The 26,379-nt window shown below is 37.5% G+C and overlaps 1 protein-coding gene across 1 annotated transcript in view; it reads left to right on the top strand.

Moving 5' to 3' along the window:
• The window catches only part of LHFPL3 (LHFPL tetraspan subfamily member 3), a 167,937-nt gene extending 161,175 nt beyond the window's left edge, over positions 1 to 6,762 (top strand). The window contains exon 3 of the mRNA XM_063308040.1: positions 5,880 to 6,762. Within this exon, the coding sequence (XP_063164110.1) occupies positions 5,880 to 5,899 (20 nt within the window). The 3' untranslated portion in view covers positions 5,900 to 6,762. The remainder of the gene's footprint in view (positions 1 to 5,879) is intronic.
• Positions 6,763 to 26,379: the final 19,617 nt, after the last annotated feature.

Here is a 26,379-nt window from a genome sequence, read left to right as displayed (position 1 = left end):
TTTCTGAGTACCCTTCCAGAAGATATTATGCAATCTGACATCTAGCACAAAAAGCACTCAAACAAGCACATGCTGTTTCAAAACCTGTTTAAAAAGCAACCCCACCTAGGGGTATTGTGATGGTCACAACTGATGTAGCAAACTCAACTTGATACTACCATCATTACAGTTTTTCTGTTATCCAGTGATGAGTGCAAAAGCCCAAAGCTATGAACTTGAATCTTTGGAGGAAACGCAGTCTTATCTAAAACCAATGGAGTCCCATTCCAGACAGCAGATTTTCACATTAAAGTAGTTCCATCAGATTTAAATTACGTTTTAGATTATTGTCCTCCATGTATCCCAAACATTTCTTCAAATGCCTTTTGTGAAGTTCACCAGCTTCCCTGGGGATTCATAGTGAAAAATCTAGGTTGTATGATGTATCATCTACATATTACTAATATATTGCAGCCAAGCCTCTGGATAAAATCCCACGGTAGTTTCATTAATATGTTAATTTCAGCCCTTGAGATAAGCAAGATCAAGAAACAGATGCTACAGGAATTCCAGGAATGCTCTTCATTGTTGTAGGGTAAAATAACACAATCTGGAAACCCTGCCAGAGTTCCTATTCCATTTCATATCCCTCCCCCACCCAAAAATCAATGTGGGGTTATTCTTGAGTTGCTTTCTCAAGGGTAATCGAGTAATCCAATTAATCTTTTCTAAAACTCTTTTTTAATGGTTCAGTCATTCCTTCTTCTGTCCCAAGGCCAGGTCTACATTCTTCCACTGTTAAATACCATGAGAGACAAGCTGGAATTTTAGAGTGGTGTGCAGGCAAAAGAACGCAGTAAAAATTCCCTAGTACCATCTTTTGAGGCCTGTTTTCCAGGCACGAACAATCATAAACTTGTGCCCTAAACTCAATTCCAGTTATAGAATGATACCGAAAAACAATTAAAACAACTAGGATCACATTTTACTTCTCCTTTCCCTCTGGGTGAGCTAGGGTGCTTTCCCTGAAGGGTGGATTAGACCTGGCAGCTATGAGTTTGTAGGTTCTCCAGGGCTTGCTATATGACATAGATTCAGTTACTCTCAGCCTGAATGGGAATCTCGTCCACAAAGACAGCAAAAATCTTTTGTAAACCTTTGAGAGTTCTCCAATCCAGGTCTTAAGATCTTAATTAAGCATTAATTTCAGAGGACCACCACGGGCAGCTTTACAGAGAAGCTTGATTTCCTCTCTTCCCACTTTTGTCATAAACATTTAGAACATCATTATCTTGGAGCTTTTTAATATTTTGGTGGTTATTCCTTATTAAGGGATATATCGTTTTATTTTTTTATGAAATGGATTAAAGATTCCTGTCATCTATGAATTATAGCAAGCCGAATTATTTAATATGTATATACACTTCTACCTTTATTTGCTACAAGCTCCTTTCTCTAACACAGTGCTTCCCAGACATGTTAGGCTGTTTCACCCTATAATTTATATGATAGCTGGGAATTGTGGATATTGTTGTCCTACATCCCTGGAGAGTACTGCATGGAGCAAGATTATACCAGTATGAGTCAACAGGCAGCCAATAGCTCACAGAATACTAGGCTATAAAGTAGTGTCTTAAAGTACAATTCATTTACATAATGATATTGCTTTAAACTCATCATTCACAGCTAAAATAATATCTATTAATCACTGAGGCAGAGGCTTAACCAAATAATCTCAACTGTTGCTGTCACGGTGCTCAGGAAGCCAGGAGTTATTTACTGTTGCCTTTGTGTGTGTGTGTGTGTGTGTCTGTGTGTGTGAATTATTAAGCACTTGAACAATTTTTATCTCTTCACAAAGGCTCTATATTTGACTACAAAGCCTTCAGAAATGACAAGCGTGGGAAGGACCATTCGATTATAAAGATTAGCCTTATTTTAAACATTGAATCTGGTCCTGAGCTGGGAATTCATGAGAGTCAAGTTTCTTGTAGCAATCTGTATCTTGCCAAAAGTACATCAAGATCTTAGAAGTATTTCACATGCCTTCTGGTATGTGCCATAAGCTACCTGAAGGGCCAGAAAGTTCCTTTTTCCTCTTCTCTCTTTTCTTGATGGCCTTCTCTATAGCCAAGTGATACCGTTTTGTGGCATTTAATGACGAACTTCGGCTTAGCTCCAGGCATCCACTGAGAAATTGGCTGAATATACGGGGTTTAATTTGAGAGGATTCAGCCTTGGGCCAAAGAATGAACTTTATGATTATTGCTACTTATTTATTTTAGAATAATAATTAATAATTTATTCCACAAACCAAAAGACGCATTACCTATTGAAGAGAGTCAGTGATAAATAAAATAGACATAAAATGCAAATCCGCTTTAAAAAAAGAAAAATTATCACAATTTTATTGTAAACTGCCCAGAGTCACTCTTTGAGTGAGATGGACGGTGACAAAATTAGAAACACAAATAAATAAATAAATTGCTAGACTATTGGACATCTAATGCCAATAGCAATTACAACGAAGCTAATGAACCTTCTGGAGATATTTAGTGACATATCAGTTAAGTGGAGGAAGAATTACCTCCTCCAGCCTTGCTCGGCTGTGGGTTAAGAGAGTTGTTACTAATATAATTCACCCTATAAACTTAGTTTGCCACTTCATATACAGTTCCTTGGAAGATGATGTGCTCTCCCCCCTCCCTAAGAAGCTTTCCTTGGACTCAGCCTTCCTTGATAACTATCATCCTGCCTCTAACCTCCCCTTTCTAGGGAAGATTATGGGATGCAGATGGCACTGGTTGCTCTTATTGATGAACTTTGTCAGGAAATGCATCCCTCCTGGTCCTCTTAAACCTTTCAGGAGCCTTCAGTACCATCAATCATGGGTACCCTTCTGGACCATTTGCAAGAAGCAGGAATTGAAGGCTCCTTTCTTAGTGGATAGTTCCAACTGGTTGTTGTTGGAATGGAGAGATTGGCCAGTCACTCTTCTGTGAGGTGCTGCATGGTTTGGTTTTCTCTCCCCTGCTCTTTAATATCTACAAGAAGTCTGTACTCCAAGTCCTGCACTGGCTTCTGATTAGCTTTTGAGTACAAATCAAAGTGCTTAAAAAGCACTATATGGCTTCGAACTGAAATATCTCCAGGACTACCTTCTCCAGAATTGACCCACCTGACTCATTTGTCCCAACTGAGTCCCAGAAACTGTTAGTAGTCCCCAATTCAGCAAGTTACATTCTACAGAGTCTCACAGGTGCTGCTTTTCTGTGGCAGAATCTATACTTCAGAACCGCCTTCCTTTAATATGAGGTGGGTTGTAGTGTTAGCATTCCAGAAACTACTAAAAATGGAGTCATTCTGGAGGGCCTATAATAATGCATGATTGTATGATCCTACAACTATTTGTAAACTTAAACAAGTTTAATTTTTACCATGTTTTATTTGTTATGATGTCACTATTATAAACCACCAAGAGTCTTGAGATTAGGATAAGAAGTCCAATGAATAGTAGTAGTAGTAGTAACAGTATAAAAGAGGTGTGGCAAGAGGACATACGCAATTGTTCCTCTTTGCTCTAACAGACGCAGACCATCTTCATTCCACAAACATAAACAATCCTCAGGAACATTATGAAATCTTCCTTTGAAAAGGAAGATGGCAAGGCTTCATATAAAGTAAGGAGAAAGGTTCTTTTATGAGTCAGGCGAAGGATGCTGGCTAAATATTTAGCATGAAAGATAAGTGCATTCATTCCCACTCTTTCATGGGGATCTAATTGCATCCTGTTAGAGCTAGGAAACTCACTTTCATGTGAATTTATTCCTAGCTGTGTTTCTACATCAATTTCAGATTTTAAAAAAAGCTGCATTATTTAACTGTTACTGAATTTGCTCTTCATCTTTCCACCACTGAGGAAACCCAAAGCAGCTAATAATAATAAAAGGAAAACAACAAGAAGTTAAAACTCTTAGTTAAAAGTATAATTAAATGTAATTAAATCCTCATTAACAAAAAAGATAACACTCATCCAACTCAGCAGCCAAATCACATACACCAAAAGGCTCACTAAATAAAAACCTAATTTCAGTTACATTTTACCCTAAAATATACACTTACCAGAAAATAGGCATATTAGTTTTGCCTCCAGGAATGTTGTTTTTGATCCATGAACTGTGCAATAAAATTTGGTGTAAAAACTGATGGATATTTTAACCCCCATTCTCATAGTTGCCTGAAAACAGGAGCTGAACAAAATATTTGAGCCTCCCTACATATGTAGCTTCGGAAACCTGCTGCGACGGGTCCCATCATAAAGAGCAATGAGGTTGCACTCTCTCTCTCTGCCCTCATAAGAACAAAGGGAAAACACTCATGGCTCTATCAATGTATGCGCCCTGCCAAACATTCCTTGTGCCCTGCCTGTTTCTCACATGAACTTGTCTTAAGTTTGCAATAATTTGCGGAGCCCTTTTCCATCCCTTCTTTCACTTTCTGTAGCAGAAGTTGGCCTGTGGCTCCAGGCCACATAAGATTCCCAAAGCCTTTTTGTTAGCCCTTGAAATACCCATGGACCATGGTTGCTAAAGACTGACAACACAGAGCTGCTCCAAAGGCAAAGATCTTTCACACGGGGACATGGTAAGTGGCATCACAACATGCCTGCCTGGCTGCTCTTCCTCATCCTGCTGCTTCTCAGGATTTGGAAAAGCTGGGACCTATTGCAAAATAGTGATAAAGGTATAATATCTCTTGGGAAACATAACACAGTGAAGGGCAGCTTCATGATCTTTAAGGATGCATCTTATCTACTCTATCAACACGTGCTTTTTCCTTAGAATAACTCTCAGTCCCAGTTCAGTAGGTGGAGGGTTGACTGAGAAACAAGAAAGCAGCTTCAGCCTTTTTTTAAAATCCAAGTAGACAATTTTCAGTTACGTCATCATGAAGAATGATCATACCAGGGTGATTTGGTGTTGTATGAGAATAAGCTTTAAAAGATGCTCAGGATGATATACCCACTCCTCTACTCAAGTCCTGAGTTATTTTCTCTGATCAGGGACTCCCTCCCTCCTTACCCAGCTCTTCATCTGGAAAGGCTTCCACAGCAACGAAGATGAGAAATAAGATGGTTCCTGTTTGCAAGTTGATAGATGATGCAGTGCAACAGGGGAAAAGGTTGGGAGGGAAGAGGAAGAAAACCAATGTTGACTACTTGAATCTTGGAAGATGCAGCAAGTCATGGACCTTAATGTAGGCATAGGGGCTGCTCTTGATGGCCTCAACAGTAGCAACTGTTGAGGGGGGAGAAGATTTCCATCAGTTCTAAGTAAGATGGAGAGAGGTCTCACTGCAGCTGCTGCTTTTGCTGCAAATCATTTTGCCATTTGTTCTGATTGGCAAAGTATACTCTACAGTTCCTTTGTAAACCAGGATTTCTGACTTACTCTCCTGGGTTGTAGAACAAATATATATTGTTGTTTTTTGCAATCAAGCCAGGAGGAAATTTTGGTGAAGGAAAAGGAGGTGTGTGAGTCTGGTTCCTCCGAGGATCCTTCACATAGTGGTAAACCACAGTTTGGGCATCTGAAGTTTCCTGTTGCATAAACTCCTAAAATTCAATAAGGATTTGCAAAAGTAGTAACAGCAAATATTTGCAGTTCAAAATGTTACCATAAAGGCTCATTTACCAATTTCTGAAGTGGGGAATGTGGTAAAGTGACCCTCCTAATTGATTTATTGGGCACAGCATTTGTAAATCACATTTCAATTGCAATACATGAATATACTGTTTTAGAGGCTTGCTCTAAGGTGAGAGAGATGCTGTGCTGTGTATAAAATTTCTGCAAATGGAATCCTTCCAAAGCATACTGTTTAATCTTTTCTTGCTATTCCAGTTGGTGCTTCTGTCATTTAGAGATGACAGATACATTGGTGTATACCCGAAATGACAGGACGTGTTTGAACAGAGACATTTTGGAGGCCTAATTGGGAGTCTGGCATTAGAGTTACTCAATGACACATTCAGAAGAACAGATGCAACAGACCTTCAGTACCATAAGAGAATGATGGGAGCTGTCAGTATGGAAAGAAGAGGCGCAGAATACTTGAGGAGATGATCTTCTGGGGCTGAAGAACAAGAATTGTTTCTTGCTTTCTTGCTGCACTCCTCTGCCATTTCTGAATTACCTTTTGGCTTCTAATTCTTGCATTGAAAGCAATCATTGGGGACCTGCTGGGGATTAATTGGCACGTGCTCGTTAGCTTTGCAGTGACACCATCGCTTGATAGAGAGCAAGGGTTGTCTTCTTCACTCAGCCTTGTTCTTCCATGTTTTTCTTCTACTGTTGAGTTGGTGGTGGTGTCAGTTTGCTGTCTGCTAACAAGAGGTCAAAGATGACAAATTGCTAAGAGTATTTCCCCTCTTCCTATCACTGCCGTCTTGTTATTTTCCTGAAGAAAGCTAACAGTTTCCTTCTGAATATGCGTGCCTCAGATCTCCATGAGATAATTAGTTGATGTAACTGCGCCATAGTCTACATTGCACAGCTACATCAATATCACATGGGAAATTGTCTTAGTTTGAAGGGACTGTGCAACTTCCATGGCCACCAATTAGATGACCCATCAAGGCAGTTTCAGGTGAAGTCACAAGAAAATGATCCTTGTGAAGCACACTTTGATTGAACTATCAGCCAAGGCCATAGAGGAGGAAGGAAATTGATATTTTTTTAATGCACAAACTTCTACTGTCTGAAAAGCTGCTTGTTCCTATAGAAATATTATAGCATAATCTCTATAAGTTGGAGTTCAGAAAACTTCAACATTTAACTCAGTCTTGGAAGAACAGTAGAAGACCTTAAGAAAAGAAACATCATAGTTGCTTTCAGATGGGCTGGACAGAGTAGTTTTTAGTGGCTCCAGAGGCCCAGAATAGAATGAAAGGCTGGAAATGGCAAAGTAACAAATTTCAGCTAAACACAGAAGAAACTTCCTAATGTAAAAGCTGTGTTGGATACACCTCCAGAGCCTCTCCAAAGTTGTTGTTCAGTTGTAATTTTTTTATGGGACAGAAGTGGGAAAAAATAAGTATCTGGGGAGTAATTGCGTTAATTGGATTTAATTAATTTTTATTAAACATCATTTTAAATTAAAGAACACAAATTTAATTTTGAGGCTGGCCCACCCACTTGGAAAATGGGGGAAGGTGCCTGCATGCCCTTCCATGTTGAGTGCAGCCCTTTGGCCCTGAAAACATTGCACATCCCTGCCAGAGATGCAAGGAACTGATGTTGAGGAGGAGTTCGGGGAAGATGAAGATGTTCTGGATTTCTGTGATACTTTATGTAATATGAGCTTGAAGATTTTTATTCCATGTTTTTAATTAGTATTTGTAGATGCCCTAGTTGGTACAGGGGACTATATGGATGAAAAAGGGTTTGGGGGAGCCACGTGATCCTGGGTCTATAGGTGGTTTACCTTCACTTACAAAATAATAGTTGGTTAAACCAAGCTAATTTGGACTGTTAGAAGTGTATAGAATGGAGTATGTAATACTTAAAAATTTTAAAAGATGGTGGTTAACTGGAAAGTTCATGGCTTAAACATCTTGGCACCAAACTCAGCAGGAGGCTTTGTACCTAGAGAAGAATGCCTGCTTTGGATCCTATTTGAAGGAAAATATTGATCTACCTTACAGAACGGTTGAAAAGTTTCCTAATGTCATGTATATGCTTTGAAATATTTCAGATGTACTGTATTACTGCTCAGTAATATTAATAACGAGAGAAGGAAGAATAGATGAATTTCATAGCCTTCTACATATCCAGACTATCTGAATAAACAGATCTCAAAAAATTCCAGCATACTATTACCAAAGATTCTGATTTTTTTTTTTTAACTCCTTTGGCAGACAGACTTTGCAATAATTCAGTTACCTGAATACTGTACATCCCTGATAATTAAGAGTGGGCCAAAGGAGGACCTGAAACATTTGTATTAGCGATGTGCATTGGCTTGATTCCAACTAGAGAATAAGGGCAATGTAGAGTTTTAGTAGGTCCTGAGAGATTGGATGGTTATGTGCTTCAACGTCTGTTGACTGGTTTTAAAAAACTTTGTGGCATATATGCACTGACAGATGCTAAGTTTAGAAGAAGTTCATATTAAGTATATTATCTAAGATGGACTGAAGCCTTTTTTCCCCTAGTTCTGCAGCTGTAATGGAAACAGATTATCTAAAGGCCAGAATGTTGTTCCCAAAATGACAAAGATTTTGTCAGCAAGTCTTCTAAAGATAAGTAAATGTGGATCTCTTGGATGCCAAGAGAGCTAGATGATCTGTTAGAGCTAGAAGGCAAATGATGATCCTTCCAAAGTTTCAAAGAGTCTAAAAAATGGGAAAAGGAAAATATGTTTCTTATTATTTATTTGGTGTGGTAAAAACAAAGGCTGACAAACTAATCAAATAATGTGGAGTAGAGCTCAAAACATTCCTTAACCATTTGATGACTTCTAACATTACAGTAAATTATGTCAAGCAGTCCAGGAAGAGCAAAATAATTTAAGATTTAATAGAGCTGTAATGTCACACACATCTATTCAGTTCTGAAATTTTAGCAATAACTCATATTTTCAAGTGTAGCATCAAGCAAACGCAAGAGCAAGATACTTATTTTTTAGCGTAAAGACTGTTGAACAGAGTTTCCTAGGAAACTGAATTCTGTATCTACTACTACATACTTGTTTTTTGCATTTCATTTTTAAAAATAATGTTTATTATTATACTGATTAAAAAATACGTAGAAAAACATTTATTGATGATAGACTCCAAATACTGGGGTTCTCGCCAAGCAGGACATATGCATATTAAATCTACAACAAATGATTTAAAGCTATGTTAATATCCTTTAGATTTCAATCCAAAATCGAGCAATTATGGTATAATAATATCAGACTCTTGAACTGCATCTCCAGCAGCATAACTGAAGCAAACTGTCTTTCTTAAATATTTTCTGAAATGTCCAGAACATCCCAAATAAAATGCATTGCTACAAGTAACCTCATTTTAAGGTCAAAAGAAAATAATTTGATATTATTTAAAGCAACCTTCCACTGCTTTACAAGAATAGGACATTCAACCTCTTTTCTGAAGTCATGGAAATAGGTTATATCAGTTTCATCCACCCATAAATACAGATTATTGGTTTAAGAGCCTTAATTAATTCCTCTAAAATCTGACAATTTTGTAAAACTTCACAGGAGCAATAACATTGAGATTAATAGTCCACATAACAGATAATTAAGCTGAATAAATTGCCTAAAAACATTCTTAGTTAAGTCAAACTCAGCTTTAAGTTCCACAGAATTTTTGAAAACAGCTTCTCCTAAACCGAGTTGGTCCAAAGTAATGTTGCGAGACCAGTCTACTCTAAGAAGAGTTTTATCCATTATTTTTAAACTGCGCTGATCCTATTCTGTGAATTTTTCATGGGCAGAATGATCAAAATTCTATCTACAGTCCTCATATTTCTGTGTGTGTGTTGTGTGTAAGTATTGCTATTGATCCTGGAATATACATGGACTTTTTCACAGAGTTCACACTACATTCTTCTGCCTTCTATTTTTAAATCGACTCATAACTATTTGTGTTGATCCACAGAAGGCACAGGGTCATGAAAAATGCTACATTTAAAACTGGAAATTAGATAATTTAAGCTAATCAGCATATTTATAACTCTGCAGTGAACTCTTTATGTTCATTGGAGTTGTACTGACCATGGATTTATGGAAGATTTTAAAGGTTTTATGTAAGAGAAATGAAATCATATGATTTCCTGCACATTCTAAATCAAGTGCCATTAGCACGTCAGGTATCAGAGACACAGCAGTCATTGGTAAATAATTCATTAAGAGTTGTAACAATAGTCAGTGTGATTAGTGCTCATGCTGCTTAAGCATGAAGTGATTAACATACAACTATGAACTGTATCCAGGCATTAAAGACAGCTTTTTCTTTGTGAGTGAGAAATACAGATTTTATTCATCAGAATGGCTCCAGTAAATTCAAATTATTTTATTTTGGTCCAAGACCAATATAGATAACATTTAAAATTATGGGATTATGAATTTTCCCAAACATAATAGACATCTACTGTATGTATACAAATTATGAGCTAATTAACTAAAAGGTTAAATTTACAGCATAGAACTCTAAATCCTTAAAAGATTAAAATCTACAAGAAACCACCAAGTACATTTTATTTTATTCTATTCATTCATTTATATTGCCATTATCCACAGACACTCAGCAGATAATAATAGCCACATGACAATCAAAAATACAATAAAATTACAGAGGATGTGCAATAAAGCATCCTTCATCTAAGTTTTAAAATATAAAATAAAATCAAGCAATTATAACAGCGGTGTTAAATTAATGGCATTATTTCATCCTCCATAGACTGTCTGAAATAATCTTACAGAAAGCCAGTAATGTGGGGGCCCATTTGATTTCCAGCAGGAGATTATTCCATAGCGCAGCTGTTCCCTGCTGAGAAGCTTGAATAATATTAATACTGTATATGGTAATTTATTAACATTAATGTATAAAACAATAATTACGTGCTATCATAAAAGTAATATATAAAACATTCTATAAAAAGAATAAAAATATAGATGCAGTATCATCAACACAAAGGATAAAGTAAAATATTCCATGCTTTTTTTTTTTTTTAATCGCATGGCATAGCAGTTCAGTGTTCGTGATGCTTTTTCTTGCTGGGAAATCCTTGTGAGGTCCAGCAGCAAGATGTGCAGTCTATATAACCATGACAAGTCATGTTGCCTGGGGTGCACCACAAGGAGGCTAGTCTACATTGCACCAAGTTGGGCTGAGAGAAAGTGACTGGCCCAAGGTCACCCAGCTGGCTTTCATTTCTAAGGCAGGACCAGAACTCACAGACTCCTGGTTTCTAGCCCTGCAGCTTAACCACTAGACAAAACTGGCTCTTTATATTCCATGCTAATAAGCTATAACTATAGACGGTTAAAAAAGTGACTGGAAGACTAGACATAATAGACAGTGATACAATACTGCAAATCCATTAAATGTGGCTTTTGTTGGACCAATTTAACTCTTACAAGAGTTAATTCATGATGAATTTTTCAAGTTGCTCTGGAAAGTTTTGCAAAAGTGTTACAGCAGGATTACAGAGTCCCTCCGGTCAGAGGAGATGGGCAGTGACAAATTTGATAAATAAATTTGATAAATAAATAAATTTGATAAATAAATAAATAAATTACAGTCGGCAGGGTGACATTAAATTGATCAGCATGGTTAGGCAACCTTGTAAATATTACAGAGATGAGAGATCTTTTAATGTATCTCCATAACAAACAATGCAAAAGGACATGTGCCATACTCTAAATGTGCCCAGACTCACATGGTCATTAACAGAGAAGAAGTCCTGTATCTTCCATCAAGGACAGTGAAGGAAGAACATTACAGTGTGCCATGGTAAAAGCTCTTTCATGTTTGGGAACTTCTATCTGCCTAAGATAAGATGCAGGGGCTACTATATAGATTCAACTACCAGTAAAAAGCAAATTGAGAGCCATATTTAAAGTCAGCTTGGCTCAGAAGCACTCTCCCCCAGAAGAGCAAATGTGAAGGTGAGACTCCTACTAAATTCTAGTTTCACTAATAGTAATTGCTTCGACGAGGACTGGAACTCATCCTGCAGGGTTAAAAGTTGTGAAGTCTTAGCTAGTGGTTAAATACAGGTGGCCTAACTCTGGCATCCAATTTCATCAGACCTGAAATGCTGCTCTTAAAAATTTAGGCAGTTGAGTTCCAGGGAGACAAAGTTAGCAAAAAGGCTCAGCTTAGCTCCATAAAGCTAAGCCAGTGATACCTGCTGACACCTAAGTAGCTCTTTTAGATTGTAAAAATTTTAGGATTGCTGCTACAGTCAGATATTTTGAGCAGCATAGGAATCCTGTGTCTTCCTACTACTTGAAGTGTGGAAAGATACCTCCAAATATTTGAAGCAGGAAACCTGCTCTACTGGGTGCCTGTTTATTTGCCAGGGTGTCTGTGCAGAACCCATCATTTTAGGGAGGGCCTTTTAAATCACTTATTTCTAAATAATCCTCTCTGATTTGTTGTGCAAGAGGAGCTCAGTACTCTTTTTTTTAAAATAAGAATTTTATTGTATTATATCTCAAAGTATAGTTAAAAATACAAAAACAAAGAGTACAGTAAACCTAGAAGATAGAACAAAAAGAAAAAGAACAAAAACTATAAAAGTGAAAATAGATAGAAAATAGGAACAGAAGGTGGCTTCCGACTACTTCCAATACAGATATAAGTACAATTAAAATTTACAAGTACAATTACCATTAATTAATCCATATTAACATTAATTCTATCAAAACAAACCATCTAATCATCAAAACCCGCAATCAAAACTTCATTTTCTCCCGACACAAGCAAGTGATCCAAAAGAGGTTGCCATAAAGAGACAAGTCTAGGAACAGAATGATCTCTTATTAAAGCTGTTAACTTGGCCATTTGAGCCAAGTCCATTAATTTAATAATCCATTCTTCCACTGTAGGTATTTCTGGATCTTTCCATTGTTGTACATATAATAATCTTGCCACAGTGATCATATACAAAAGCAAAGTTCCATGTTGTTTCACCAATTCTTTCTCCAACCCAATAAGAACAGTTCTGGTTTTTTTATATATATATATATATATTACATATCTGATCCCAAAATTTTTTAGTCTTTTCACAGTCCACCAAAGATGATAAAAGGTTCCTTCACACTGCAAACATTCCCAACAAACATTCATTATACCATTAAACATTTCTGACAACTTACCAGGAGTTAGATACCAACGATACATCATTTTATTAAAAAATTCTTTTAAGTTATAATTCAACGTAAATTTCAAACCTTTAGTCCACATATTTTCCCACTGCTCCAACATAATATTATATCCAAAGTTTTTAGCCCATTTAATCATATACTCCTTGACTTGTTCGTCTTACAGATTCATCTGTAACAACATCTTATACATCTTAGTAATAACATGTTCATCATTTGTACTAAGTTGAATCTCAAAATAAGTTGTTTCATTAACAAATCTATAATTCTTTTTATCCAACTTAAAACATTCTAACAATTGCATATAGGTAAACCAATGACACATAAATCCTTCCAGCTCTAGCTTTTCTCTTGTTTTAAAATTTGGTTCATCCTCCTCAAAAATTAACAAATCTTTGTACTTTAAGCACTTTATTTCCCCCACATTTTCTCTTCCAATGAATGCTTCCTGAGGTGATAACCACAAAGGTGCATTAGGAGACAATCTTACCTTATATTTATTCCAGATCCTCAATATGGCATTCCTGATATAATGGTTTTTAAAATCCTTATTAACTTTAACTTTGTCGTACCACAAATAGGCATGCCACCCAAATCTTAATTCATGACCTTCTAGTTGTAATATTTTTTTTATTCTCCAAAGTTATCCATTCCTTCATCCAAAGCAAACAACAGGCATCAAAATACAATTTTAAATTAGGCAGACCCAGACCTCCTTGTTCCTTGGCATCTTGTAACAATTTATATTTAATTGTTGGTTTTTTGCCTTGCCAAATGAACTTTGAAATATCTCTCTGCCATTGTTTGAATGATAAATCTGTTGACAAAATCGGTATAGTCTAAAAAAGAAACAACATCCTAGACAAAACATTCATCTTAATCACAGAAATTCTCCCCATAAGAGACAATTGTAATTTTTCCATCTTACCAAATCTTTTTTCACCTCATTCCAAATGTTACCATAGTTATTCTGAAACAACATACTATTTTCAGCTGATAAAATCATCCCCAGATACCTAACCTTTTTCCAATCTTAAAGCCGGTCTTACCCATCAACAATTCTTAATTAGGCAGGGTCATATTTTTATTTAACATTTTTGTTTTTTGTTTATTTACTTTAAGACCTGCCAACTACCCAAATTCCTTCAGTTTAATCTTTAAACCTTTTATTTGTTCATCTCTTCTAATGTCTCTATTAAAAACTTCCAACACCAGAATAAAAAAGCAGAGGTGATAAAGGGCATCCTTGTCTTGTTCCTTTTTGTATATGACATGGTTCAGTTAACTCTTCAGTCACAATAATATTTGCCTTTTGAGGCATATAAATAGACTTAATTCCTTGTATAAAATGTTCTTCAAAGTCCGTAACTCTCCAAAACTTTAAACATAAACATCAACATCCAATTCAAATTGTCAATGCCTTTCTCTCCGTCTGACATTCATTATGATATTGTAAATATTCTATAATGATCAACACAACTGTTACATTATCTTTTAATCATCTTTTGGGCAAAAATCCACAATGGTCTTGATGAATAAATTCCTATAAAATGTTCTTCATCCTTTCTGCCAACACTGAAGCAAATACTTTATAATCATTATTCAACAATGAAATTGGTCTATAATTCTTAATTAAAGAAGAATCTTGTCCTTCTTTTGGCAGAAGTGCAATGTTAGCTTCCTTCCATGAATCTGGCATTGCCGAACCCAACAAAATAGAGTTCATCAATCTTTTAAAGGGTAAAAGAATCTGATCTTCAAAGCATTTATAATATATTGCAGATAATCCATCAGGTCCTGGTGCTTTTCCCAATTTAGTTTTCTTTATAGCATCAATGATTTCAAAAGTAGTTATCGAACTATTCAATATTAATTTCTGTGACTGAGAAAGTTTTGGTAAATTTTGTTTATTCAGGTTTTCATTAATCTATGCTAAACAGAGACATACTGAATTTGTTAATAAACCAGGAAGAGGGTCAGCTTATAGATTAAGGAAGGAAAGAGAGAAGAAAATGATTTTTAAAATTCAAGAAGGAAATGCAGAATTATTGGATAATGAAAAGATTAAAAGCATTTTATATACTGTATATTTTTTCTAACCTATACAAAAGTGCTCTTCCAAAACTTGTAGAGTCTTAGATAAATTATAGCATCATCTGCATAGAGCAGAATGGATATACATTTTCCCCTGAACTTGGAAGGATGAGAATCCAATTTATTTACATGACTATGTAAACACTAAATGAAAGTGAAGCTAACATACCCCCTTTTGAGTTAACACTGAATTTGATAGATGGCCTTGGGGACTATATCATACATGCCTCTTCTTTACTTTGAATATTGTGATACATTAGTTTATAACACGGTGAAGGACATATCTCTAGGCAGCAATTTCTTCAGGACAAACAAAAATGTACAAGATGAAATTGTTACTTCATGTAAAATGGGACATGATGATACAACTCTGTACTGCTTCCCACATTTCTTATAACAAATGAACATTTTACAGCAAAACATGTCATTTTATCAGCTGTGTTTTTTGTTTGTTTCCTGTGCTGTTCTGGACGTACTATTCAAGCTTGTTTTAATATCAGAGGCAAAAACAAATGTTAACACATGGGGTAGAACAAGCCCACTCCAAGCCTGAGCAAGATCACCAAAACAGCTCAGAATTTATACCCTGTTGACTTCTAAAACTTCAGGAAGTGCTTTGAATGCTTTGTGCTCTCTAGCTTTGGCCAACATATTTGACGTCCTTGAATCCCTAGCTAGGCAAGAATAGATTAGGTGGTGGCAGAAAGGAATATCAACTATCCCAGAGCAGTCTGCAGAATCTCAGATTCAGCTCTCAGAAGCTGCAGTGATCCATTGAATGAAGTCATTGCCAGTCATTACTTCCTGACTGTACAGACAGTAGCATCTATTTTTGACCAATAAAACATTGGTGCCAGGATCTTTCAATCAGGACTTAGTGCTAAATCACAGATCTCTTGACATTTCTTGGCTTAGCTCAGCTGCTCAGCTAGATTTACCCAAAATAAAGTTAAGGGAAATAAGAATCTACACTGCACATAAGAATAAAGCCATACCTGTCGGCCCTGCAAGGTGAGCCATATTAAGAAACAGACACTGCAGGGATTCTAGGAATGCTACTTGGTTGTTGTAGGGTATAATAACAGGAATTTTGAAAGCCTGCCCAAGTTTCTCTCTGTCCCATCTTATACCAAACAAAATCAAGTTGGGGTTATTTTGAGTTCTTTGTGCTTCCTTTTATCTCTGGGCTGTGTGATCTGTTGTTCAAGTCCTTCCTTAACAGCTTATTCCTTCCTTCCCCAAGATCAGCTCTAAATTCCTTTGCAATGCCAGGCAATTATTTGCCCACTAACAGTGAGATCAATTGTTTAAACTTCTCCCACCCCTTCCATGAATCTACTGATTCTTGGTGCCCTTGAAGCCAAGTGATAATCGTAAGGTTGCATATCTTCAGTCCCTGATCTAAGGACTGCTAGCTTCTGTTTTAGTCATCACACTGTGCATTCTAAACTAGAAGAATTTAAAAAGCACTTTGATTTAACCAGGAGGAGGAATCTGTGGTTATCTCTGCTCCTAAATCTTCCGCTCCAAGAATTGGAAACCATTCCAGGTCTACATGTTCCTTCAATTAAACCAAGTACTTCTACACATTGCCAAAAATAATATCAGTAAAGAGAACTTATGCTCATGGCAGGTTATCTTGATTTCTCTGCAACTGTTGATGTGCTGTCAAATCTGTCATAGTGATTTAAGGGGCCTCTGTGGCTACCATCTCTCCATAGGAAGGATCAAGTTTGGGCTGAATTTAAAAACTCCACCTTCCCTTAGAAGTTGTTAAGGATGAGAGAGACTGTAGGAGATTACACTGAGTAGAACCTTTGAAGACACTTCTCCAGCACAGCTCTTATTTCACAGTTCAAAAAAAGAACCCACAATCTCAAATGCCCAAGTGTGCTGTTTGTTGAATAGAATAAACACCAAGTGGATGGCTGAAAATGCATCAAGCGGCCTGAAAATTCTTTGACTCCAGTAGACCTAAGGCTATTTTCTTCCTTCTTTAAAGAAGGAAAATGAAGAGTAGATGACTAATAAGGATGAGAGTCTTAGAAACTCTTTTGTAGTCCTTTGAAGAAGTAAGAAATGATTTATAAATTGGAGAAGTTAAAATAACTCATTGCTGTAGCTGCTGCTTCTACCTTCTGAATCGCTTTTGATCTAATTATCAATATATAATAGAAATTCAAGAATACATGCCATGAAAATATCATACCCCTAGCTGTCTTGACTTGCCTGTTTGAGCTGCAAACTCTGTCCTGAGAAAATTCTGTCTTTCCAGAAATCCATCCACACCTTAATAGTTCTAACAGCAGGAACAGGGGATGAAACAATGCAAGTCAGGAGGAAACTATGCCTGGACTGGAAATTTTACAAAAGAAAGTTGCCTTTATTCCTCATGAAGTTGAAGCTGAAGATCTGCTGGTGAAGACAAAACATTGAACCCTTCCACCTTTACGGGCTCACTCAAAAGCTAATGTCCCAAAAGAGCTCCAGCTGGGCAGGGGAACAACTGCAGCTGCATACTTGGACCTTGGAACAAAAGTGTCCCAATCCATGAGCTACATCCAGTTCAGGAGCAGAGAGATGAGTAACTCCAGGGCGTACATTCACTTTTGAAGCACAGATGTAATGTTCTTGAGCCCTGTGAAATGTGATGTTGGGCTTAGCCTAACAAGCTGTTTGGCAATACAGTGCTGGTGGAGGAGCAGAGAAAATAGTAAGAGGAAGCAAGTGAAGACTCCCCAAAGAGTGCCTCTCAAACCAGAAAGCTCTAGTGACTCCTCCTCTGAATGATTTAAGGCAGGGTTCCTCAACCTTGGCAACTCTAAGCTGTGCAGAATTCTGGGAGTTGAAGTCTGCACAGCTTAGAGTTGCCAAGGTTGAGGAACCCTGATTTAAGGAGTCGTCTTTGCAAGAAAGTGAGTGAGTCTCCACCAAAACAGCACCGCATTAGAAATCTTTTTTACATGTTGAGCAGCATGTGGCATCATTTCACAAGGAGGTTAGGGACCCTACATTTTATGCTGAACTGACATTTACTTTCACCCCATCTCCTTGCCCTGAGATTATGGAATTTCTCCCGGTGGAGGTTTATGCCCAGGGATGCAGATCTGATCACGTATCCATCCCAATATGATTTTGGGTCCTACAGGAGACCTGGATGAAAGAGGCAATAAGTCTGGGCAGTTGTTATTAAATTTTGCTGGAGGAGTCAGGGGAACCAGAGGGGCTTGCTACATTTATCTTTTCCAAACTGTGTTCCTCCAACACTACACTTGCTTCTTTCAGGAGGCTGCAGCAGCAGTGCTTGTCAAATTTACAGTTAATGTCAATAAAATTATATTTATGCATAGTGCATCACTTAGCAAGGTGCATAACAACCGTTTGGAAGACAATTAAGCAGCAGAATGTCAAAGAGAATGGTAATGAGAAATCTTTACACAATAAACTTACAAAACCAAGGCAATCTAATAATTAAAAAAACAAGGTTACAGTCACTAAAACAGCAAAATCAATTAAAATATAAACAATCCCATGCCTCACCAAAATTGCCAGTAAAAATTTCAATTAAATAAACATAAAACAAGCCACATGTTATCTGCTTAAGAACCAGATTTTATCAGTTCCATTTAAGAGCACGCTCAGAGGTTAAAAATCTGTGGCATGGATTGGAAAAGTATATCGTTAAAGTGACTGCCTGCTACCACTAATTCAGATTGTTTTAGTGGGAATTTTAGACCAGGTTATGTCTCTATGATACGGCCCTTTACCTGAAATTTCATCAATACCTCCTGAGAATTATTTAACAGCTCTTTTGGATGTATGCCAGTCCAAAGATGAAAAATGGAATGACACAGGACTTTGCAGGCAATATTTCTTGGTGAAGTAGATCTCTCCCACCACTTTATATGTGGGTGTTGGTGTGAATAGACACGGGGAATTTACTTTTAAGCCTAGATCCAGACTAAGCACCATCGACTACACCATTTTCTCTCAAGACTTTTAAACCCACTCATCAATTTAACAATTGTGTAATGTTCAGAGAGTGATCATTTACCATCAAAGTTCTTACTCCTGTCAGTCATAGAGGCATCAGGATATCCCACAATAAGATGGCCAAGAAATGTTTGGGGAGAGATTTTGATTCCGGCTGTTATACACCCTTTCTAAAATCATTACAATCTACCCAGACAAAGAAAAACTTTGGTGCTATTCGATACTCCCAGCAGATAATGACACTTTTTTTTTTGTATTAACGTAACAACATGTTACATGTTACTTAATGTAGAGCAAAACATTGGTTTGATCAGATCTTCTTGTGTGCAAGAAAAAAAAAGCCATTGTCAGTCGTTTATAGGTCTGTAGACAGGATCCATACAGCAACCCTTACTTGAAGGTAACCCTCCAAAAAGGCACTGTAAATCTTTATTACCAGTTTAAAAAATGACAGCTGTCCAGGCTGCTTGAAAGTAAATAATAGCAGCAAGAGAAATGATCCAGCCAAATGTTGGAGATTTGCAGTGGTGAGAATGGACTCTCAATTGTCCTGTATTATATCCCAGCAGCTATTTGATAGGACCATTTCTGAAGACTGTTGGAGAAAGCTCATATTTTCCCGGGCTGGAGTTGAGCAATGAACAGGTGCCTGACTGGCCACCAGTCAAGACTGAGGATCAAAAACTAGCTGCTGCTGCTGTTGTTAGTTGCCGCCAAGTCATTTACGACTCATGGCGATTAGGCAACTGAAATTCAGAAAGGCCTCCAGGCAGTTGAGTCCACAAAGGGTGGGAGGGTGTCAAAATCTGCAAGATGGCAGGCACAGCATTATAATCCAAGCCCCACTTTCCATCATCTTTGGTGGACATGTAAAAAAGCTAAAAAAAATTGGACTCACATACATATATTAATCCAGAAAACTCTAAAGATTAATATATAATCGAAACCAGAGACATTTTTACAGGGGGACTGATGGATAAACAATTGGAAACATCCAATGGAATTTTGGTTTTATTTTTGATCACTGCAGCGAGACTTTTATGTGCTTAAAGGTGGAAAGACTTGATATTACCCTACAATGGAAGAATGGATGGTAAAGTTGATGGAGTTGGCTGAGATGGCAAAATTGATTGCTTTGATTAGAGAAAAGACATTGACTTATTTGATGGCAAATTGGAAGCCCCTTTTGGACTTTTTCCATGAAACAGAAAAAAAGGAAATTATGATATTGTCAGACTCCCCGATCAAAGGTTCACAGAACCCTCTTATCGGGATCGCTTCCATCTTTTGCATCCTGGTATTGACAGACTTCGTGTCACCAGAAGGGAGGGGTGCCAGATTGGAGTGTGAACTGGATTGTTATGGCTGAAGACTTATTGGCAGAGCAGCCCCAAGGCCATCAGGGGCAGAGGAATGCCAGAAGAGCCATCTGGCAGGGGAAGGGGGGTTGCATGCTTTAGTAGGTGAAAGGGTAGTAGGGTAGGTTAGAGGCTTGTAGTTTTAAATCTTGGTTTGAGCAGGAATTCTCCATTTGCAGCTACTCCATTAAAGCAGTAGAAAGGGCCTGGTCTCTAGACTGTCGTTGAATGAGTGCTTGAGTGTGCTGGTCATTACAGATATACGGATTTGATGATTAATAATATTAGTTGACAATAGAAAAAATGGATGTTATGTTGTAACCTTAGAGTAAGAGTTTAATGTATGTTTTACTTATATCTGTTGTAAAAGGAGTCGGGAGTTATTCCTTTTTCTATTTCTGTTCTCTTCTTTTTCTTCTTTTTTTTTTTTTTGCACTTCTGTTCTCTTTCTCTTTATTAGTTTCTGTTAGATTTTATCTCTTTATTTAAAAATTTAATAAAGTTATTTAAAAAATAGCATCCAGTCAATAAGCAGAAATATTAAACCCTCACCCCCACAGGGCAAAATGAAGGTCAGCTGAAAAGATCAGTCAGTCTACAGATAAGTAAACGAACCCACCAAGTTGTTTTCGGCAGACACATCTTAAACTCTTGTTTGGCCTTTTTAGTAGTGATGCCACATTGGATAATACGTAATCCCTGGCACGTTCCATCCAGCTTCCACGTTAATCTATTTTTTTAAAACCTAAAATTACATCTAAATGCATGTTTCAGTGCGTTTTCTCTCAAAATACTCATTTCTGAATTATTTTCTTTCGAAGTGTGATCTTTTAATGTGTTCTAGTACTTTTTTTTTTGAGCTAAGAACTGAGTGGGAGCAGTCAAGAAGTGTGAAAAATAAGAAATATACAGTAGATGCTTATAGATAATCAAGTTCCAATTTGTATGTTAGCCTGGGAGGTACAGCTCTGCTTTTAATGGCATTCACAAACAATCATATTCCCCAAGTAACCTTGACCTGCTATAAAATGTGTTCCCATGTTATACAAATCACCAATGCGGCCTGCATAGTCATGCTGACTCACTCTTATTTCTTCCACACGGATGGTCCCCATCATAGATTCACTGATGTGTTTTATCTGAAACTGTCAGCAGCATTCCTAGTCCAGCAAACTTATTCCAGGATAGGTCCTTCTGTCCAGCCTCAGATCTAACTTCCAGGTCACTTTGTACCTGCAAGTGCCAAGCTGCTTCAGTCTCCAACCTCCCTCTGCTTTTCACGCTCTTGTTCTCCCATTTTCCTATCAACGGCTTCTCATTCATTAGAGCAGTGTTTCTCAACCTTGGCAACTTTAAGATGTCTGGACTTCAACTCCCAAAATTCCCCAACCAGCATGGGGACTTTAGGGCGAAGGAGCCCAAGGTGAGCCTGCTTATGAGGGGAAGGGTGGGAAAGCAGCCCTTCTGATACAAGCGCCAAGTAGGTGGTAGTAGGTTGACAGCTACAACGGTGAAAGCACTTAACTATGCTATGTCTGCTTGCCTTACTTGCTCAAACCAACCCGGTTCTGCAATGGGCAAGAAGTCATCTTCGGGGATTTCCATTCATTGAAAAATAATTCCTTCATATATCTTCAGAGAAGTTATTTAAGTTCCAAATATGCCTTGTGTTATAACAGAATGTAACTATTAAAACCTTACAGCTGTATCTCTGCAGAGAAGTGGTTTTTCTTCCCCCTGAAGGTACCAGTAAAAACCTTGCTTGAGATGAAGATGCTGCCAAGGGTCCTAGAGAGCTACCCACAACTGATCCTGATGGTCTCTTTGAGAAGGATGGAGAGGGCCTAGCCAGTTTGGGGGCAGCACCCTCATCAGAGGTGATGGCTCCTGTCTCTGCTACTTATTTATTTATTTATTTATTTATATTTCAAATTTCCATCTCCCCCAAAAAGGGGACTCTGGGCTGTTTACAATCAATTTGTAATTACAATTTACTTTACTGTGTATCTCAAATGTGTTCTCATCGTCTATTTTATGTTGAGGTCTCCAGGACTGTGGGACACTGCGGGTTAAACTGCTGAGCTGCTGAGCTTGCTGATCAGAAGGTCAGCCGTTCAAATCCGCATGACGGGGTGAGCTCCCGTTGCTAGTCCCAGCTCCTGCCAACCTAGCAGTTCAAAAACATGCAAATTTGAGTAGATTAATAGGTACCACTTCGGCGGGCAGGTAACGGCGTTCCATTTAGTCATGCCAGCCACATGACCACGGAAGTGTCTACGGACAAACGCCGGCTCTTCGGCTTTGAAATGGAGATGAGCACCGCCCCCTACAGTCGGACACAACTGGACTTAATGTCAAGGGAAACCTTTACCTTTACCCTCCAGGACTGTAGATTGACATTTAGATTCAACAATTTTGCAGCTTCAGAAGTTCCTGTTTCATTCCCTGGGCTCCATATATTTGTTTTCTTCTTTCCTGAGCAATGAAACTGGGCACTTGTTGTCATTTTAGAACATGGGATTATTTATTTCTGATTTAGAGGAAAACATATAGTTTATACAAAGTTGGTTTCCAAATCAATCTGTGTTAGGGGTTAAGAACTTATTAAATTCATATGAAAGAGCTGCCCTAGATACTGAAAGAAGGTCATTATAAATGAATCGCTCTATGTCTTCTTTAGACAAAGGATTTATATTTAAATATAGCTCATATTTTCTTTGTTTAAAATCCCTTCAGCATCAAAGCAATCTGAGGGGTGCAGAAATTATACGCAAAGCATGAAGAGCTTCAGGGTTACCTTCTGTCTTTTTACTTTTTGTCTATGTGCCTGTGTTTTAATTCACTGTATTCCCTAATAAGTGCTAAAATATAAACATTCAATGTATGACATAATTTGCTATCTTAATGAAAAGAGGGAACAATTATTTTGGGCTTCCCTTTGAAAGACAAGATTTCTTAGAAACCGGTGGTGTTTATTTTGATCCACTATAATCTCCAGCAAGTTTCCTTTTGGCTGAAGTGAAATTAAATCCATGGCTTTGATTTAAAAAGGAAAAAACAGAACTAACAACTTTCATGATAAATCAGGGAGAACTCAATTTAATTTCACTGACATTCCAAATGAGGTTCAGATAAGTGGATACCAATATTACCAATTCAGATATGAATTGTCATATGTTATATTAGTGAAGAACAGGTGTTGATGCTAGCAGGAAAGTGAAATGTAAAGGTGGGACAATGTGGAGTAAAGACACTAACTCAGTGTTTCTCAACCTTGGCAGCTTGAAGATGTGTGGACTTCAACTCTCAGAATTCCCCAGCCAGCCATGCTGGCTGGTCTGAGAGTTGAAGTCCACACATCTTCAAGCTGCCAAGGTTGAGAAACACTGCACTAATGGTTAGGGCTTCTATGAGAGCCAGTTGGTCTAGTAGTTAAGGTGTTGAACTAGGAGTAGGGAGAACTGATGTGAGGTCCTCATTTAGATACAGAAGTTGGCTGCACATCTTGGCCCAGTCATTTTCTCTCAGCCCTAGGAAGAAGGCAGGGGTAAACCACTTCCAAAAATGGTGCTAGAAAACTACATGTGGGCCATGTAATGACCAGGAATGAAGACAGACTTGATGCCCCCCAACAAAAAAGGAGGGAGGCTTATGTAAATTGACTCTCCTACTTTGATTCAGCAAAAATATGTGTTTTTTTTGAAGTAGCAAAAACTTTCTGAACACTTTGGAATGATTTTCTTTCTTAATTGTTGTTTTTATTTTAAAATGGTCTAAACTTCTGTCATTCCTTAATTTCTCAGAATAATCAGTCCCATTATAGTGCTTTTTTGAAGACTAAATCTGAAGTATACTGGGGGCGTGGGGGTCAAAAGAGGCAAGATGGCAGATCCCGCAGATGCCGTCTTATCTGTTTTGATCCTCTTTGCAGATGCTGCTGAAAGTATATGTTTCTCCTTCTATAATAAATATATCACATATGGCTGTTTGTCAGATCTAAATTTAAATTTTAAAATGTTCTGTTTCAAGATACTTCTACAGATAATGTTCATGTATCAACAGTTGTTCTTCCATATATAATCAAATATTATTTAGTGCTGGTCAATGCCTTTCATTACTGCCATTGCTTTATAGCAATTGCTGTCTTTGAATGTTGAAAATAAATGTCTGATTGAGTTAAATTGATCTTGGGTGTCATACTTGAGTTTCATGTTTAATGCAGTCATTAATCTATCATTATTCTGGCATTTGTCTCCATCGTTAATCCATTCTTTAACAGCTAGGAAAATATTGCAATGACATCCTTTTGTAAATCTATGAGTGGTTTACACCTTTCATGTATGAGCTCTTAGACTAGGGAGATAGAGGTGTTAGTATTCCATGCTGATGGAGGGTTCATAACCCCATCCTGCAGATGGGACAATTTCAGTGTAAACTCCTATGAACTATTTCTGTTCTAAAACCTATGGTTTTAGTATTGGTCCAATAATGTGTAAAACCACAGGAACCCTTTATGTGGGAGAGAATGTGATATGGCATATACGTAGCCTACCCGTTTCTGTTTAATTGAAAAATTTTGTGAGGTGCTTCCTTTGCACAGCTTCTGTTGTGATTATTCTAGCCACACTTCAATACAGCCTCAACTCTGTTTTGTGACCCCCAACAGCTCCAGCAATTGCACAGCTGAAATTTGACAGCAGACTGCCAAACAATGGAAGGACAATTTCCTACCAATTTTCAGCAGAAAACAAAGCAAAATTGGTCTGTAAGTCAGTGGAAAGGTGAAATGTGCCTAATCCCAGGGCTTCCAGGGAAGAAATGGAGAACTGAAGATAGCTTCTCTAAAAGAGGAGCCAATGACTACGGTGCAATGAAGCAGCCAGCAAGGCTCTTTGTAATTCCTCTCTGGACAAGAAGAGGACTTGAGATTGCCCACAAGTGCTCCAGACAGTTGTTCCTCATGAGGAGACTGCAAGACAGCAGTCTCTGGCAGGCTTAGAGCTCTGGGAGATGAGGGAATGGCCATCTTGCTTAAACCACAGTCCTGCATTTAAGTACACTGAGTTCACATACTTTCTAATCACTTTTGGAAATTGGTTGTTAACTGCTTTTCAGCTATTAAGAACCTTTGGATCAAGTTTTACAGCACCAGATAAGTTTCCTTCAATCCTTAGCAAAAGAAGTTTTAAATACCAGTATAAGGACTTAATTTTTTTTTCTGGACCACACAGCAAAAGGGTGATTAAAACTTTGATTTTAGAAAGTTACAAACAGACTAAGGGTCCAGATCCAATTTAAAATAAGATTTTGGAGTTAATTATAAGAATCTTTCTGGTGGGAAAATGCTTTTGTTTTGAGCTCTTAAAAAAAACATGATAGGATGGGACCCTGAAGGTTGGATGCTAGAGGGAACTAGAAGGAACTAAAGATTACAATTAAAGGAAAAGAACACTTAGACTTACTAATACAGAATGAAGCAAAATATTTTAACGTTGGACATATTGAAGGATGTTTTTGAACAATGGACCCAGAAGTTAATTTTAAGAGTGTTTGCCTCTATAGATAGACTATGTTTAAAAGATGTTATGGAAGAGGAACAAGTTTTACCAGTCAAGACTGAGACTGATCTGAAAGTAGATTTAAAAATGACAGGCTAGAAGAACAATATGGAAAAAATACGCTATACTGAACATACAAAAGAAACTGGCTGATGTCTTAATAATTAAAAGGGTTATACAAATAACAAACCAAGTGAGTGACCTGGATAATCTTCCTATATTGGATTTATAAAAGAGGCTTGTTAAAGTTTTGAAGAATTGTGTGAGAAGGATCAAAGAAAATTTTTTTAAAAATCAAGTTTTATTTGAAGGGTCTTAAGATCAAGATTGTTAAAAGTAAAAGGAAGGAATATAAAGTTGGTTTATTTGATCAAGGTTAAAATAGATATGTTGTTATCTCTGGTAACCCTTAATGGACTTTTGCTGACACCAGGGCTGAAATGACAAGGTTTTAAGGATTTGTTTATAGATAAGGGATGGGATATGGGAAGAAGAAATCA

This window comes from Candoia aspera, chromosome 7 (assembly GCF_035149785.1).
Source record: "Candoia aspera isolate rCanAsp1 chromosome 7, rCanAsp1.hap2, whole genome shotgun sequence".
NCBI lineage: Eukaryota > Metazoa > Chordata > Lepidosauria > Squamata > Boidae > Candoia > Candoia aspera.
This window is presented reverse-complemented; position numbering and strand designations above follow the sequence as displayed.